At 38.0% G+C, this 18,801-nt stretch overlaps 1 protein-coding gene across 1 annotated transcript in view; it reads left to right on the forward strand.

The window, feature by feature from the left end:
- SLC25A24 (solute carrier family 25 member 24) overlaps positions 1-13,903 on the forward strand; it is a 228,819-nt gene extending 214,916 nt beyond the window's left edge. The window contains exon 10 of the mRNA XM_078668441.1: positions 12,544-13,903. Coding sequence (XP_078524567.1) covers positions 12,544-12,728 — 185 coding nt within the window. The 3' untranslated portion in view covers positions 12,729-13,903. The remainder of the gene's footprint in view (positions 1-12,543) is intronic.
- Positions 13,904-18,801: the final 4,898 nt, after the last annotated feature.

An 18,801-nucleotide genomic window follows, 5' to 3' on the forward strand; every position in this document is an offset into this window, starting at 1 on the left:
TAGGCTCCCTCCGGATTCAAGGAGACTTAACCCCCAACTTAAAATGCGCCACAGTGTGCGTTTGTACACTTGTCACATCAGGCCCCGCCCTCTGCCTTCACCTCTGTCCAAACGCACCTGCTGATTTAATTCTACATGGATTAAAGCCCTGCTTTTGAAACCTGAACACGCTGTGGTCCGTATCTGTTTGTGCTGCTGGCATAACAGGAGTGTGTCAACCTATCTGCAGTTGCACCAAGTATATATAGTATATATATATATATATATATATATATATATATATATACTAATCCCTTGGTGCAACTGCAGATAGGTTGACACAAATAGGCACGGACTCCAATGTGTCGCGGTGTAAAATTATTTGTTTATTAAATTAAGCGTGCTGCCCATGACGTGTTTCGGCCACACCCAGTGGCCTTGATCACATGATCGCGCTACGTCAGATGTTGGTTTATATGGGCTACAACACCATGTGACTTATTACCATTTAAAAGATACTGAAAAAAGACTGCATATACCTAATAAATAAATAAACGCACAAATGCCTACTGTACAAAACACGGAATTCAATGGTATTACTCTTGTAATACATAATAAATAACTTAAACGTATATGCAGGGATAAATAATCATGGATAAATAAACATTTATAAATACACAAACTGCATACAAAACTGCTGATCATTTGAGTATAAAAACAGATTATTACTGAATGCACGATCATATCAAGATAAAATAGAAATTCCAAAGGGTTTCTGTTCACTATGCCAAAAATTCACAGCTCATAAAATGGATATTGTCATCAGTAGGAATTATGAGATAAGTATCAACGCATAGAGTACCTGTTACAGTATAAGAAACTTTGACTTTACTAAAACCGAAATAGCAATGCCAATTTTGAGACAAAATTGAAATCTGAAAAAACAGCACTGAAAATAGTGACATTTCGAGTAGCATGAAACTCCTAAAGTGGAATCGTGCAGTTACAAGGACATAGAAGCGACTTGTTTTACACTAGCAGTATACACGTATGATTTGATAATATGAGGACAACTCATACACTTCACAAACTGGTACAAATACAAATTTGTTTTGAGTGAATGCACATCGTGTATGATCAAAACCATCGTATTTTGAGCTTTCCTAGGCACAAGGCTATATGCTGCAAATCCGTGCAATCAAAGATGTCAGCGTGCTGATATGCTCTATAAAGTGCATTAGTGTTAAAGGTGCCAAATTGTAAAAGTGCTATGTGCTGTGTGTTGGAAAAATAGAAATGTTAAGAGAAAAACAACTCGGGATTTGTTATTAAAAAAAAAAAGGGGGATAGAACATTTACAAATTCAATGATTGGCAGGAAAATCACGAATCAGGACCAGTTAATCGCTGAGATTAAATAAAAATGTCTAGATAGTCACTAGTATTTAAATCGATGGGTGTTTTAGTATCAAGTTCCACGATATATTTGAATTCCAACTGTCGTAATATTTTGTCTCGGACACCACCTCATTTGTGTACCAGCACTGCCTCTTTAACAAAATACTGGATGCAATTTACATTGTGTAGATTTAAAATGTCTCCCCACTGGGTAAGACAAATCAGACTTGACAATAGCTCTCAAATGTTGAAATATCCGAACATGTACCTTCAGTTTGGTGCTGCCCACATACCATAGGCCACAGGTACATTGAAGAACATATACCACATAGTCAGTTCTGCATGTTTATTAACCTTTAAGATCTATAGGTTTAGTACAGAAAGCCGTGCAGAAAGAGGAAGTGTTTGTAGGCACGACAAGCGCTGCATTTGTGAAAACCATGCTTAGGCGACAGCCAGCTAGTTTTGATATCAATTTCAGGACTGTTTTTAACCAGTTCACTGCGCATTGATGGTGCTCTGTGAAACGTAAATATTGGCTTATCTGGCAAAGCTAGCCTGAGTGTTGCATCAGTGAGAACTATGGGCCATTGTTCGTTGATGATAGCTCTGATGTGTCTGCCTGTTTACTATATGTTGTAACGAGTCTAGCTCTGGCATCCCGATCTACTTTACCAGATGAAACATTGCAGTCAGGAGTGCCCACATTGTTAGATGAAGTGAGTAGTTCTTTTCTGTCCTTAGAATTGACTTTAATCAGGGCCTGATCTAAAATTATGTTCTATCCTCTAAGAAGGAATCTTTGTTTGGCTTCCTGCTGATATTGAAAGAGATCATTATCAGAACTACATACTCTGCGAATCCTTAAAAATTCGCCATAAGGAATACTGTTGATAAGATGCTTAGGATGAAAACTAGAAGCGTGCAGAATGGAATTACTAGCTGTGAGTGTACGAAAGAAACATGACTCAATTTTGACTTGTTATACATAGATATGCTCATCTAGAAAATTAGTAGCCACATTGTCTATATGAACAGTGAACTCAAGATTTAACGTATTGACATTCATTTTAGCAACAAATCCTTCTGCTTGTACTTGCGTCCCCCTCCAAATGACGAACACATCATCTATATAGAGCCACCATACAACCACATAATTAACCCAATCGAAGTGGTGCTCCACCATGAGGACTCGCTCCTCCCACCAGCCTACATGTAAACATGCATAACTGGGGGAGAAACATGCCCCCATGGCAACACCCCTAAACTGCTGAAAAATTCATTTTCAAATGTAAAAAGTTATGAAGACACCAATGGATCATCCTCAAAGGCATTTTGTTATGACTAAAAAGTTCCAAAGGTCTGTTGTTTAGATAGTGCTCAACTGACCTCATACCATCACTATGCTCGATACTGGTATATAGCGAGGCAGTGTCCATAGTAATTAGAATGTACTTATCAGACCAAGACTGTTAGGAAAGCTTATTAAAAAAATCAATAGTATCACAGATGTAAGAAGGAAGACCCACAACTAACTCTTGTAGATAATAATCCACATAACGTGAGGTGTTTTCAAATAGGCTCTTTCTAGCTGAAATGATGGGCTGACCTGGAACTAGGGACACGCTCTTGTGTATTTTCATAATGAAACGTGTGGTGGGCGTGTCTGGAACATCATTATGTAAAAGTGCAAATTCATCACTTGATCTGAGGCCATCCCTTTTCCAGCCCACCAATTCTTCCTTGAATAGCTTGGTCATAGTCGTGACCTGTGCCATATTGGATTTTTTGTAGCAAACTGGATTATTTAGATGCCTATTAGCCTCCTGTTTGTATTCATCCTTATGCCACAGTACTATGTTACCCCCTTATCAGAATTGTTTATGACCACAGTGGTGCATAGTTTGGTCATGAAACTGAAATACTGATTCTCACGGTGCTGGTATATTTTGGGTTGAGGTTGCATTCGACGATTGAGCTTTTTGACGTCCTCTATCACTCTATCTTGGAAGATGTCCACAGCATCCCAGGGCATCATAGGTATACAAGTAGAGGGTGCCTTGAAGGGACTTTGATGGATGGCAAAGGATTTATGCCTTCTTCGCATAGAAGTAATTGTGTCGATAAAGGTAAACTCCTGGATCCATTCTCATCATAAGTAAGCTCATGTAGCGTTCGTGATAGAGGAATATCCGCATATTGACTTGTTTCAGATCCGATATTATGCATTGGAAATGTCATAATGCTTTGAGTGGGAGACTGTTTGATCTTATAGTATTTTGTTAATTTAAGTTTTCTTAAGAATTTGAAAACGTCTATTCGTGTCTGACAATAGTTGAAATTGCTTTCTGGGCAATGGGTGAGCCAAAGTGTCAATAATTGTGTTTCGGCCTGATTGAGTTGAATCTCTGTAAGATTGATAACAGTTTTGTCATTAGAATTTAGCGTTTTTTCCATCTGTAATTCTGCTGCCTCTTGCTTTTTGTGTTTGCTGCACTTTCTTCTTTGGCGCCATCTTTGGTTCCTTCTTTGTTTAGAAAGACATTTGGATTTCCTGGGTCTCAGAGTTTTTCTTTCTTGCCTTAAAAAATCAAGCTCTTTAGCCAGAGTGAAAGTACCCACGTCCTCTTTGTCCATTTAAAACTGTTCCTCCATCTTCGGAGTCTGTTTCACTTGTCAAAGGTGCTCACATCGGAAGCTGATGTGGTTTCAACTGTACTGATCATCGTTTTTACATTCTGTTTGTCCAACATCGTTTTTGTACCCCGTTGTCGTCGAATAGAATCACATTTATGGACACATGGAAAGATGTGGCCAGACTCAGTCGTTTCTGTCTCATGCGAATTTGTATGCATTTCTAGTTTTGATTGCTTCCTTTTTGAGCGGATCTTTGATTTCACTATGGCGATTCTCAATGAGATCTTTTTGTTCATGGTGTTCAAGTTTTTCTAATTCTTTGTTGATACGTTCAATCTCAGTTAAATTGACCCTTTGATCAATTTCCACATACTTAATGAGCAGACAAACAAATCTCATGGAGGCATCGAGATTGCTTTCTGCCCACTCCTTCAACATGAGCTGATTGGGATTCTCGAAGCTGGGTGCTAACATGATCCACAAGCCTCATGGGATTCTACCCGCCTCACAGTATTTTTGTAGGGATTTAATTTCCTACCATTTAGTCATCTCGCTACTCATGTTTTTTTCTAGAGCCTTGAGTAATCCTTTCACATCAGTGCTGGCCGATTTGCTGACTGATCCTTTGTTTTTGCCATTTTCGGTGAATGGAGGTAAATTCAAAAACCGCTCTTCTGCTGCTTGTTCTCTCTCTCGTAGCGCGTCTCCGGATATCGCACCAAAATGCTTAATGTCAGTGTTGGCGGACTACGAATTAAATCAGTGTCCGAAATGCACCCTTAGCCACCTCCCAACCTGTTATATTAGAGAAATTTACTGCGCGTGCCGAGAAGTCTCACGAGTCCTGCGGCTCCCGATAATGTCTCCTGTACTACACGCAGAGTGTGTAAACAAACAGGGGGCGAATGCGTAGATTCTCCTTTGCGAGCAAAAAGTTCCTGGGTTGACTGAATGTCGCCCGGCCTACATCCGGGGTAGGGGGTCCGTGATGCTGAAGCAGCCAACTTCCTTGAATTAAATACAAAACAATCCCTTGGTGCTACTGCAGATTGGTTGACACTGCGTCAGATATTGGTTTATATGTACTACAACACCATGTGACTTTTTAGCATTTAAAAGACGCCAACAAAATACTGCATATACCTAATAGATAAATAAAAGCACAAAGGCCTAATGTACAAAACACTGAATTCAATAATATAACTCTTTTAATACGTAATACAGAATTATGCATGGATAAATAATCATGAGTAAATCAATAAAAGTATAAATACACAAACGTTTGCATACAAAACTGCTGATCATTTGAGTATAAAAACAGATCATTACTGAATGCACAATCATATCAAGATTGTGTCAAGATAAAATAGAAATTCCAAAGGGTCTCTGTTCACCATGCCAAAAATTCACCGCTCATAAAATGGATATTGTCGTCAGTAAGTATTGACATATGTATCAATGCATAGAGTACCTGTTACAATATAAGGAGTGTGTGTGTGTGTGTGTGTGTGTGTGTATATATATGTATATATGCACAAAACATCCAGCTCCCACAAAGAAGAACTCCGCGGAAGAAGGCACAGGCACAGGTGGCATCAGGAAACTGCATCACTTTATTCGATCATGTCGCCCCCAATCCCAGGTACAAGAAACGGTTCAGCCTACACAGAGGCCTTTCTCAATCAAGTTTGGCGCCATTAATTAAGAACGTTATATAGCCCATCCCACTGGACCTAGCAATGGAAATAGAAAACAGAAAACACATACTGGTGTAACCATTCGTCCCATAGCCCAACAAATGCATGTGTGTGTAACTGTGCAATACAGCTAAAGGTCTGACATATACCAGGTCCAACATAACGTAATAATGAAAATCACAAAATGTGTAAACATGACTGGTAAACTGTCATAATGGAGCAGACAGATTGAATAACACTATTGCATAGGTTACGTCACCGTGGGAATATTGTATGCAAATAAAACCAGCAACCAAACTCAAAATCCTGTAAAGTCTGTAAACTTAAAATGTATAAGAAGATCCGTGCTGCTTTTTTTGACCGGAATTAACAGTCCAGAATATCAGGCATCTAAGTCCCAGCATATATACATATGATAATTTACTCACTCTCAGAATTAATCCAGCACTCCAAGGTGGGTTATTCACTCAACATTTATTTAGTGAGTTAGATGGCATCCACGTGTTCAAGGCTGCATGGGACAGCCGGTTCACGATGCAGATAGGTATTTTTTCTAACAATAAATACACATAGATTGAAACATGAACACAGAGAAAGGACAATCCCAATGCACATCTTGGCGACTGATTTGATTAATGCGGGCGCCATCTTTGAACTTATTTAAAACACTGTTAAATAAATGCTCTTTCATGCAAGTGCATTATTAAAAGCATTAATTACAAGTTAATCACAATGTGCATTCAACAGTATATTCAACTTAAGAAATAAAAACATAAATACATCATACATTTCATTTAAAGTAATGTTTTTCAATTAACCAATATACGCTCCACGTTCGCCCACCATGTACTTTGGTACATCTTCTAATAATTTATCAGTATGGCTTTGTTAAAGTGCTAAATGCTACAGTACTGTTTTTTAAAGTGCTAGTGCATTTTCTTCAATTTTTTTCATTTTTTTATTTTAAATCCTATTTTATCTAAAAACAATTGTTATTGTATATTAAAATTTCATATACTTTCTAGTTAGATTAAAATGCTAGTGCTAAATAATCTAAAGTGCAAGATAAAGTGCATGTGTCCCTTGTCCTTCTCATTTATAACTAATGATGGTTTAAAAAAACAGATCTTATGAGTGTGCAGCTAACCTTCCAATTATTTCTACAGGCACGTAAACAAATCCCCATCAATATTGAGTCCATTAGGCTCATTACTGTCGAATTCCAGTATGAAATATGTTTTCAATTTTTGAAGCCCTCGTTCCCTGTTGCCCCCTCCTTTTCTTAGGAACTTCTGCTATACAGCTGTATCTCATCTGGTTGGGGGTTACTTTGATGTTCCTTCTCAAACTGTCTAGCAACGTGGTAGCTTCTATCATTGATAGCAATAGCTAGTCTATGCTGCAGGATCCTCCGGTCTACTGGCAAGGTGGTGCTGCCTATATAAACATTTTTGCAGGGACACAGTAACTTGTAAACCACAAAAAGTGATTTACACGTCAAATGACCCCCGACTTTCATAGTTCTATTAAAAGGTGTTTTAGAATCCACAATGTACTCTCCATGCTGACAGGCGTTACACTTTAAACACTTTCTAAAACCATATTTGACTGATAACCATGTCTGTTTCCTTGTTATTTCCTGAAATTCACTATTCACTCTGTGATCCCTGCCACAGCACAAACACGTCATCAATAAATCTGAACCACAATAATACATTTGTCATCCAGTTATCTAGCTCAGGGCCATGGAGCACTTGCTCCTCCCACCAGGCTAGATGTAAGTTAGCATAACTGGGGGCAAAGCAGGTGCCCTTGGCAGTTCCTTGCTCCTGCAGGTCTGCACCAAACATGAACATATTCTTTGTTAAGGACCATTCCATCATTTCTAAGATCATTTTATTATGGTGCACAAATCTCATTGGTCTAGTTTTCTAAGAGTACTCCGTAGCTTTCAGTCCATCAGCATGTCTAATACTAGTATATAATGTAGTTATATCTAGCGTTCATAACATCATATCACTATCCCATTGAACATCAGAGATATGTTTTAAAAAGTCAGCAGAGTCCTTAATATAGGAATTGAGAGTCCTAGTAATCGGATTAAAAAAATAATCAATGTATCTTGAGGCTTTCTCAAATGAACTGCCGCAAGAGGAAATTATTGGCCTTCCTGGTGGATTTTCAATATTTTTATGCACCTTCTGCAACATATAAAAGACTGGAATAATAGTATTATCCTGTTTCATGAATTTAAATTCATCCCAGCTTAATAAGTCCTGTTTCGATCTTTCCAGTCTTTCAAGAAATTGTTCCTTCATTGTTTCATACTCCGCTATTTCCACTTTCTTATAACAGTCTCTGTTATTCAGTTGATTCAAAGCCTCTTTAATGTATAAATCACGCCCCCAAAGTACAACATTTCCCCCTTGTCTGAGGGTGTCACCAGTATCTCATTATCATTCTTTATCTTAGTTATTACTCTATGTATTTGGTTTTCTTTAGGATTCAACTTATGTTTCTGTTTCCGCAATTGGTAATACAAGCATCTCAGATCCACATTACATTGTCAGAAAAGACATCCACATTGTCTCTTGCCATTTGTGGGATATAAATGACCATGGGCGAAAAGGAGTGTGATCAGTTTTTGCCAATTGCAAAGTGAAAGGATTGAAATTCTCACCCTCTATTTGGTTTTCCATATTTTCAGATGCTATGTCATTGCCTTCATTTTGTAAAACCCACAACTCTTCCAAAGTTAGCATATCACCCCTGTTAAATTATTTTGTTCAATTTGAGGTACTGCAGTCCGAGGTAATGCTGAGGTTTTTTGGAGGTTTTTATGTAGTTTAGTCAGTTTCATTTTTTGAACGAGTGTATATAGATCCATTCTACACTCTGGATAATTAAATTCATTTTTGCCGCAATACAAGAGGCCCAGTTCGAACACCGATTTTCTTCCTCAGTTACTATAGTACTGCTCAAATTAATTACTGTATTGTTAGTAATTACTTCTTGGATACCTGTTTCGTGCTGGAGCGCATATATCTGTTTGATAGCCCTCCTGCAATTCCTCCGGTATCCTTCTCCTCCTCTCCTCTGTTTCCTCTTCCTCTGTTTCCTCTTCCCTTTCCGCGACCTCTCGTTGTTTGATGATCTTTCTTCTGGTCTAATTGTAAAAAAACGAAGTTCATCTGTGACATTGAGTCTGGTATTGGGTAAACCTCTCCTTTTTTAAAATTTGTTTTTGTTATTTTTAATTTTCTGCTATCAGGTACATCTTAAAACCAAAATACATACAGAATGGGTATTTACTTTCCCTAAATTCATAGATTATATTTACATTATACTGTTAATATTCTAGCAAATCCCTACAAAGGGAAAGAAAAAAGAAAAGGAAAACATATAGGACAAACATCAATTAATATTGCTTGATTCCTTCCTATCCCTCTAATCGTCAGTCCTGATTTCCTTCCAGCCAGTCTATTATTGGTGCACAGATCTTAACCCCTTTCACTCTAGCTCGGAGGCCCTTGTTCTTAATCGGTGCCATTTCAAGAGTATGTATACTCAATAAGCGATAAAGCCAAGCTGAGAATATTGGAGGCTCCTCATCCTTCCATCCAGTAGCAATTAATAGTCTTGCTACGGCAATTGAAACAAACACAAAGTCTCGATGGGACTCTGATAATCCCATTTGCCTATCATATCTAAATAACATCAATGTTTAAACCTCTCCTCGTGAACTCCTCTTGTTCCACTTCTGACTCCGTGTCTGAGCTTTGTTCACTCTGTGACGCGTTTTGGCGAAAAGCATTACCACTTTGTACTTTGTTTTCTTTCTGGGTCAAATCTTTTGGCAAATGTATAAATTCGCCCATTCCCTATAGTCTAGCCGGTCACGTAAAAAAGTTGTCGCCTTTCTGTCTTTGATCCTTTGCTCGTATTTCTCAAGTCTAATTTGCAGGTCTCCTTTAAACTTAATTATTCTTGCTTGATCCCCATTTACATTCAATATGGTAATTCGTTTTTTGATTTTAGTTACCACTTCTAGTCTCTCTATTTCAGCATATTTAATGAGCATCCTCGCCATATTGTCAGAGCTATTGCACTGTTCTCAGCCCATTCCCGGAAGAGCTCCAGGTGGGGGTTTTCATATGTCTGTATTATCATTACCAATCCAAACAAGCTTTATTCGACAATTTAGTCATGAAAGCATGGCACAAAAATATTTCATTATATAAAATGCCACGCATGATTTTAAAACCTGTTTGGGGAAATTTGATCAAATCATCATAACACACTGGAATTCGATAAATTTAAAAGCAGCAATATGTACTAATAACAGGAACATTTATAAAGTTCTCGTCCAAAGGAACACAAAACCTTGGTCCAAATAATTAAACCAAACGCTATGATGAAACTAATAACAATTAACATAGTGTGTAGCTTTAAATCCCGATTCTTGTACAAAAAGAACAGCAGATCGCATCTTATAGATAAAAAATGCGATCTTATGGCTCATGACCAGTCTAGGAAATTTGCTACTGCTATGGTAATAGGAGTTGACGTATCGGTGCATAGAATTCTTTCAGCTTCTTCACTCCTTCTGGTGCCTAGCAATTTACTGATGGGCACCAGCCATGCACGTCGGGGCGGCATAGGTTGCACAAACAAACAATAGATGTGCCAACGACTCCACATGGGCCTGGCATACAGGGCACTTGTTATCACGTGATTTAGCCCATCTGGCAGTGAAAGCCCTTGGAGGCAATGAGCCCACCCTAAACTGGAAATATAACTTTCTATTGTGTGGTTTAGTTATTGTATCCCAGTATGGTTCTAATCTCGGGATTAAATTTATTTCCAAAACGATTCCTGTAAGTAATGATGACTCGCTGGTGTGCAGGGTTTTGTGCATAACCATCTCCCAGTATTTTTCTTTTAAGATTTTCTTCGGGGGAAAGTAGAGCAGTGGTTGTGTCTTCCCATAGTGTCATCAGGCCAATGTTTATTAGAGTATCTCTAATCTCTCTTAACCGTATTATCATTACTCGTAATCCCCTTGAACTTGAATATACTGCTTTGGTGATGCGACTTCCCACAACCGAGAAATTTCTTGTTTCTTTAATTTCTCATGATCCTGTAATTGTTTTCCTATCTCATTCCTGGTTGAAGATAAAGCTTCTCCTCTCTCATTGTTTAATGTTACTCCTGCTTCATCAAAGAGTTTGAGAGCTTCAAGCTCCCCTGCTGCACACTCGTCATCACTCATATTTAGTATTTTGGCAAAACAACCCCAAGGGCGGTGAGAACTTCTGTGGCTGGACTCCCCGCATAGTAATATTTCACTACAAGTCCCGGCGTGCATTGATACTGGAGAAAGAAAAAAAAAGGCACACCTGAGGCCAATAAAAAGAATGAAGCACGCAGGAGATCTGTGAAAGCCTGGAACTGATGTGCTATGGAAAGTCGCCTCTGAAGAAAGTGCGTGAATGCACTGAAACGCGTCAGGTGGGTGGGCATATCAAGCAGAGCTGTAACCTGGTTCTTTGGATTAATAAAAGTTGTTACTCACCCGCTGGAGGAGTGTGTCTTCATGCAGGAGCATCTTTGGTAGAAATTATTATGCTGCGAGTCCAGCCACAGAAGTTCGCACCGCCCTCTAAATATCGAAAAGGTCCGTCAGACCTGAATTCCAGGCCTGGATGTGTGGCGCAGTTGGTTCCGTATATTGAGGAACAAGTTTACAGCTTTAGGGCCCCCTGGAGGGTTATTATTGGTCCAAAAATGCTTTGGTGAAGCACACAACCACTGGAGGTTTTAATTAGGCATAAATGTTTCACTAAAAGTCCCGGCGTGCATTGATATTGGAGAGAGAAAAAAACCCGGCACGTATGAGGCCAATAAAAAGAACGAAGCACGCAGGGGATCTGTGAAAGCCTGGAACTGATGTGCTGTGCAAAGTCACCGCTGAACAAAGTGGATTAATGCACTGAAATGCGTCATGCAAATGGACATATCAAGCGGAGCTGTAACCTTGTTCTTTGGATTAATAAAAGTTGTTACTCACCAGCTGGAGGAGTGCGACTTCATGCAGGGGCATCTTGTATATTTATCTATAAGTTCCACCCCACAGCGGGCATAACACACTCTCAGAACACAACAGGCCAAGATAAAGATATGCTCAAGTTTCTTTGATGGCTCCTCGTAATGCGTCTCGGCTGACCTGTAGTCTGTTTTCTACCTTTAATTTTTTGTACTTATGACACGGTTTGTGCACAGCATCCTACATTTCAGCAAGGCTTCAGGTCAGTCGAAACACTTTACCAGGAGCCATTAAAAAAACTTCAGCATATCTTTATCTTGGCGTGTTGTGTCCTGAGAGTGTTAGCACCGCTGTGGGGTTGAACTTGGCGTAATTAAATTGCTGGTTTGCCTCGCCGGCGCATGCACCACTTTCCTATTTCACTGAAAAAAGTTATGTTTAGTTAAAAGGTCTTAACATCAGTACAAAAAACAGAAATTGACAGTTAATATGCAATTATGGTTACAAAACAAAACCTCAAATTAGTCCGTTCTAGTTCAGTGAAATAACTAACTTTTGCCACTGTCTTGCACTGCTTAAGACTTAACGTATTGCATGCAATAACATCACTGATGATATCTCGAATACATCATTGATAATACATTCTAACCCTTGTAGAACCCGTTCAGTAATTTACTGCCTAAAAAAGTTGTGTAGCTGAATTTGTTTTATTAATAATGAAAATAATGCACCATGTTTTGTTGTTGTTTTTTTTTTAATCCTTAAAATGTTGTCTTCTCCTTCACAGCTTCCATAGAGGGAGGACCTCAGCTAAACATGGTTGGCCTCTTTCGAAAAATAGTTGAAAAGGAAGGGTTGCTTGGACTTTACCGCGGTATTACACCAAACTTTATGAAAGTGCTTCCAGCGGTCAGTATTAGCTACGTCGTTTATGAGAAAATGAAAGAGAAAATGGGAGTGACCTCAACATAAAGGAAAATGATCCAGCATGTGGTTTCTAAACCTAAACCATTTTCTGTAACACTTGAGGCACATCTTTCTTTATATTTTCTTACAAATTGTTCGATGCTAAATATTTTTTCCTGACAGACGAAGTGACACTGCCTGTAAGGACAATGATTTTTGGTTCTTCTTTTTTTAAATGTTGTGTTCCTTTAACATTGTGAATGTAGCAATAGCTGCATCTTTAAGAACGTTGCGACATTACTGAAGAAACCATGTGTTTAGTTCCTCAATTTTACACAATTTTATCTCTTGGATAAATTGAAAACAGGTTTGTGTAAACCACAATCCACTAGTAGAGGGAATATTTTAGTTTGGATCTACATGCAGCCTGAAGTTCCCTGGGATTAGGACTCCATCAATTATTGTTTAAAAAGTTGCAAAACTGGACTACCAAAAGCATCTAAAATAATATCAGTTGTTAGGTGCAGAAAACTCACGTTTAATTGAAGTGTCAATATTCAGAGGTGGCATCGCATTTTGTTAAAAAAATTATTGCAAGATAAAATTATTGCACGGGAGAAATTGAGTATTTAGTCTGAGTTTTAATGTGTGTATATCTTTATTTTTGGCGATGATACACCTGCTTTCTGCCAAAAAATCATTATGCATGAAGGAGGATATTCTTGATGTTTCCAGCAGAGTTTGCATACATTGCTCTAGTATTAGAGCGGCTCACAAGTCTTCCTCATTCCTAATGTACAGTAAGGACTAAAATGTGCTCTTTATATTGTGAGCATTAGAGGTTTTAAAATAAGTTCACCATGTAGATTTTGTATGACTTTCTCAGCATGGAGCCTTATTGTACACTGTTTGTTATAAAGTTTCCTTTTGAGAAGTATTGCAACACTGACACATTTTTAATTGAGTTTTCATAGTCAAGACAAAAGATGTGCACTTGAGCTTCTCTCCAAAACTGAATGTTTGTAAGGTGGATGAATTACATTTTTCTTTCAATTCTCTCTTATGCAGCTATGTGTGTGTGAAAGCAGAGAGAAATTACTGCTCTAAGCTAATTAGCAATGCCTTAAAGTCCTTTGACTTATGCACAAGCCTCTTAAGATAATGATACCCACAACAGTTCATGCGCCAACTCTGTCTACAATCCTAGACTATCTTCATTAAAGCCAGACTTTTTTGCCTAACTTGGGTGGAAATATTTCTTTAGTTGTGGTCGCTTACATAACCAAATCCTTCAATTTCAGTGCATGTACCTATTTTACTGAGGTATGGGAACCTTGTAGAAGAGCATTTCTCATTTCACTTCTGTTCCTTGTGCCTAAATTTAGCCCTCTTTGTTTGTTTTTTCTACAATATATAGATGTTAGCCTGCCTTTCCTTAATGATTCGATCTAATAACTCGGTCTTTCCGTTTTCTTTAATAATTTCTTTCAATAAGCTGTCAGCTAAAACAAAGAGCAAAAAATGTTGCTCACCATAGTTATATCTACATTTATGTGTGAACCCCTATTTTAAAATTCAATAACACTATTTTCAGGTCTGGCCTTTGAAGCAGCTAAACTTGTTTCATCAGACTATTGTTAAAGAAACAAAAATTATACACAATGTACATATATAGAGAGGCTTTTGTTCAGCAGGCGTCATCGATTGGTTTGTTTAATTGTTATTCGCATTTTGCTTCTGCCTTCCACAGTATTCAGTATGGGGAAGAGGGCCAGCCCACTTTACCCATTGGCTCCCTTCATTTTGAATGACTGTCAAAGCCTGACCTCATTGTTCACATCCTCCTATAAAGAGTTTGTTTCTCTCCAGTGATAAACGTGGTTGAAAGTTTGCTCTTTTTATTTTATTTGTTTGGTAAACTTAAAATCCGTCTACTTTTGCATGAAATTTCGGTGCTAAGTTAGATGGTGATTCATTTTCTGTCTTGGTTAACATTGTTATAACTTTTTTAAGTAACATTTAACATTTCTGCTGTCTGAGATTTGAATCCTTGGTTAAGTGATGATTTATTATTTTCTCATTCACAAACCATAATGTTTAAATGCATAGTGTGACTACAAGGCTTGCTGCTTGAAAACAAAAATCAATTCTAAAACAGCCACATCACTGAATGTATTTTAAAAGCGTGTGTGTTGTGAAAAGTAACTACTTTCCTATTATCCTCACTATTGATTTAGTGCTATCTTACATTTTCTGGTTGTTAGAACTTTTCTCAACAGAATTAGTTACCAAGAACCATGATTACTTAAAAACATAGTCAAAAGATTGGAGAGCATATCAAGACATTTGAATACTCGGTCATATTCCATTAAGCAGGCCTATTCTAGTAATTGCTCGATTCTGAGACCTGTTAACTTGCCAGAGCCAGGTTGGAATCCTTGTAGGGCTGGTTTGGCCTTTCATCCTTCTGAAATCAGTTGACAGTTGATTTCCGTTCTAGTAATACTAGTCCTTCATAGTGTTACAAAACTGCAAAAAATAAAGCACTGATCAAGAAAGTGTACTTTGGTAAGCCGAAAATGAAAGCAAAAAGTTTCTTGCTTTATGCAGCACCTCTATTTTACTAAGAAACATGTAGATTAAGACAGAATTGCTGTGTGGCATCTGAAGATGTGTTCGCTTGTATGCACTTTTAAAGAATACTTGCTGTGCATCAATTACACTGCCACCTACCTCTGTTTCACGGCATAGGCAGCTGCATTCATTTGTCAGCATTGTTTACACTTCGGCATGGATGCACCTTTAGATACTATATTTTAACAATAAGAACCTAAAACACACTGAATATTTTATTGTTCTAATGTGAGGCTAAAATTCAGAATGTACCACTTAAAATAAATGAACAACCAAAAGTATGACTGATTATTTCAACATATAAAAATATAAATTTTCAACTCTAAATATTTACCCTTAAGCCTGGTGTTAAACTAGTGCTTTTCTATGTTTAGGGCAAACATGTTGTGGAATTAGTTTACTTCTAAGCGAGGAATGGTTTCAAAGTGCCCCTCACTTCATCGACCCACCAAGAAAGCAAGGAAACCTCTGTCATATCTCTTGACTTAAATATCTTGGTATATATTAATTAGCTAGATAACAAAGTGGTTAGTTTTCATTTTATTGAAGTGGAAAGTTTGACTAACCAATACTGAGAAGTTGTGCCTATTTTTTTTTTGCATCAGAGTGTGTACACAGTCCTTAAGTACTTCTCATATTAGAGAATGTGCTTCCGGGGTACTTCATAGACCTGTGCTTTCCCTCTTCGAGGATTTTCTAGTTGTATCGTTTAAAAGACTTTTGGTACATCAAGGTCATTAGGAGCTTGAGGTACCAAAAGAAAAGTAATTGAAATCTGTTTTGTGCCACGTTTACATCATACCCAAATATTAGGCAAAAAGAAAATCGCTAGTGTAGCCGTAGAAAACTTTGCATTGGATATATTTGACTTTTGGGATAGTTCTCCTAAACATTGTTTTTTTCAGCAGTTAATCAGGGTTCTGTCCACTAACCATATTAATATTCAGGGCAATCACCAAGAGCACTTAAGTACAGATAATATCCTATTTAAATCTGACCTCCTGTAAGAGCTCTCCTCCGAATTCTCAATCCACTAGGAATGCCGCCACTTGTTAACCAGCTCCTGACATTATTTTCCTACCCACAAAATCAGAAATCCTAGAATCCTTCCATTCCCTACACCTGTGTGCATCGCTTACTAGTGGCCAGTATATGAAAGTGAACTGAATAGTGAGGAATGACTTGCAGGTGAATCTGTATCACATGCCTGGTCCCTATGTAAAAAGAATTTGAACTGTTTATCCTTTCAAGTGGAGTAAAATAGGTTTTGAACACTCCTTCCATGTCCACTTTTGGGTCCTTCTCTTTGGAGGGTGTGGAGCTCATTTGGATATGAGATCAGCATTCATATCCTTTAGGTTTAGCATAGCATGCCTCGCTTTTCTGCGGTCACCCTTCACTTCAGCTTTTTACTTCGGTCTTGCTGCCCTGTATTTCAAAATATGAGCAGAGGACATCGGGCCAATTTCCAGCAACACTATACCTAAATGGAATGGAATCTGAATTGTTTTTATCAGTATGAGAGGTATCACATTTTTCATCTTTCCAGCAGGTTCACCATTGAAAAATCCCCCCAAATTCCCTCAGTCGTTAATGTCTTCTTCTTTCAAAATATTTCTTACAGGAAAGGCAACCATTCTGCAAATGCAGGCTCTGGGGTTCTACAGACTTCTCTTTGAACCGCTTAATTTCGTAGCCCAACAGAGTTGTAGCTTACTCTTGCTGCCACATGGAGTTCTCTTTCTTGTATTTTTACAAAATGAGTCAAAATGTTATATTGTATACAAGGGCAAAATGCTGGCTGGATTTGAACAATAAACAGAATAATGCAGGGTCTCACTTTGGTGTCCTTTAAAAAAAAAAAAAAAAAATCTGCAGATTTGAGAGAAAGTGGATGTGTGAGTGTATTCATAGGACGTAGAGGTCACAGAAGGTCTACACATACTCTTTAATTTTCCAACTTATCCATTAAGGTGTTTTTTCCTGTTTTGGTGCCATTCCCAACATAAACTGTAGAAAATCAGTTAAAGTCCTGAAATTTTTTTTATCACCATTTTGTTTTGTAAACAGGATGTCCTGTGTAACTTGTGGGTCCAGATGTGGAGCCTCATACATGAATGTGCACGGTGGGTTGCTGAAATAGGTAGTATGTCACACCATGCCTTCAAGTATTGCCTGCAAGGAATCGAGCTCTAAAAATGGGAATGCTCACGTTACTTCTCATTACTTTACTTTAAAAATGCTCAAATTACATCGCCTGACCAGGCAGAATCTGCTTTAAGATGTATGTGGTTCTAGAGTATCCTTCGTAAATCTGAGGCATGAATTGCACGTCCATCTGAAAATATTACATTGGTTTCTAAGGTTATAGAAGATCAGACATGTACTAGCTGTTCAGATATAACAACTGATATTGTAGTGGTATCAAATTAAAGCAAAGCATGAGTGGTTTAGAAATGTATAAACGACCTCAACATTGAAAGCATGATTTTGCACGATGAAAGGAATCCTGTAAAAATGTTTTTGTATTCACATTAACTTTATCCCATTTGTTTACAAAGTATTGCCAAATTCTTATGACAGGAATTGTCCCACACCACTCCCATCATATTGAATGAAGAACGTTGTGGTGTTGCGGTTAACTCTTAAGTCTGCATATCACGTCTTATGATGTTTTGTATTTTTTTCATTGTTTACATTGGGTGAGTTGCTATTATTGTGCACATGTAACAAACACAACAGATTATCAATTAAGACCTGGGTATGCAGTTTTTGCTCTGCTGCCATGCCAAAATTAATTGTTTGTTGTGCTGCATCTGATTTTCTAAGGCTGCCAATTCACAAGATCATGAATTGAATCTACAAAAAACGATGGTTGAAGCAAAATGTTGTCAAGGTGTTCCAGTATGACAGCCCTCCTTCTGCCCAATGCGGGATGCACCAATCTCCTGCCTGGTAAACCTGTGAAGTGCAAACAATTGCATATTGCTCGAGTTGCAACTGTGTGATTTGCTGCACAATGCTTTAAATACCGGGACAGAGGTCCTGGAGGAAAAGCCGATCAACGTCCTTGCTTCTGCCTTCCCAGTTATTCTCCTTGGTGACCCTTGTCTCTTACAGGAGCAGAGCTCTGAATATCATTGTGAAGCAGAGATGTGAAGGAAAGTTCATCTGTTACATGATGAAAGCAGGGCAATTGGAAATGTTTATTCCTGTTTGGGATAACGGGTCTCCTAGTGTTCCTCGTTACAGTGGGTGGGCTCCTTAAAGTGGTGCATTGAAGCACTAAAAACTTGTTTGCAATTTACAACAAAATTGATACATTCTGTTGCCTTGAAATCGTGCATTAGTTTTGTAACCACTTAAACTATACAACTTTACATCTCCTATACTTTTGTACGTTTTTGTCTCGTAAAAGGAGCTTCAGCTACAAAGGGTAGTTGATCAATATTTCACCTGTGCCTAGAAAAAAACGTATCTTCTCTTATCTTGTAAAGTTTTATAT

Source organism: Lissotriton helveticus, chromosome 1_2 (assembly GCF_964261635.1).
Source record: "Lissotriton helveticus chromosome 1_2, aLisHel1.1, whole genome shotgun sequence".
In the NCBI taxonomy this organism is placed as follows: Eukaryota; Metazoa; Chordata; class Amphibia; order Caudata; family Salamandridae; genus Lissotriton; species Lissotriton helveticus.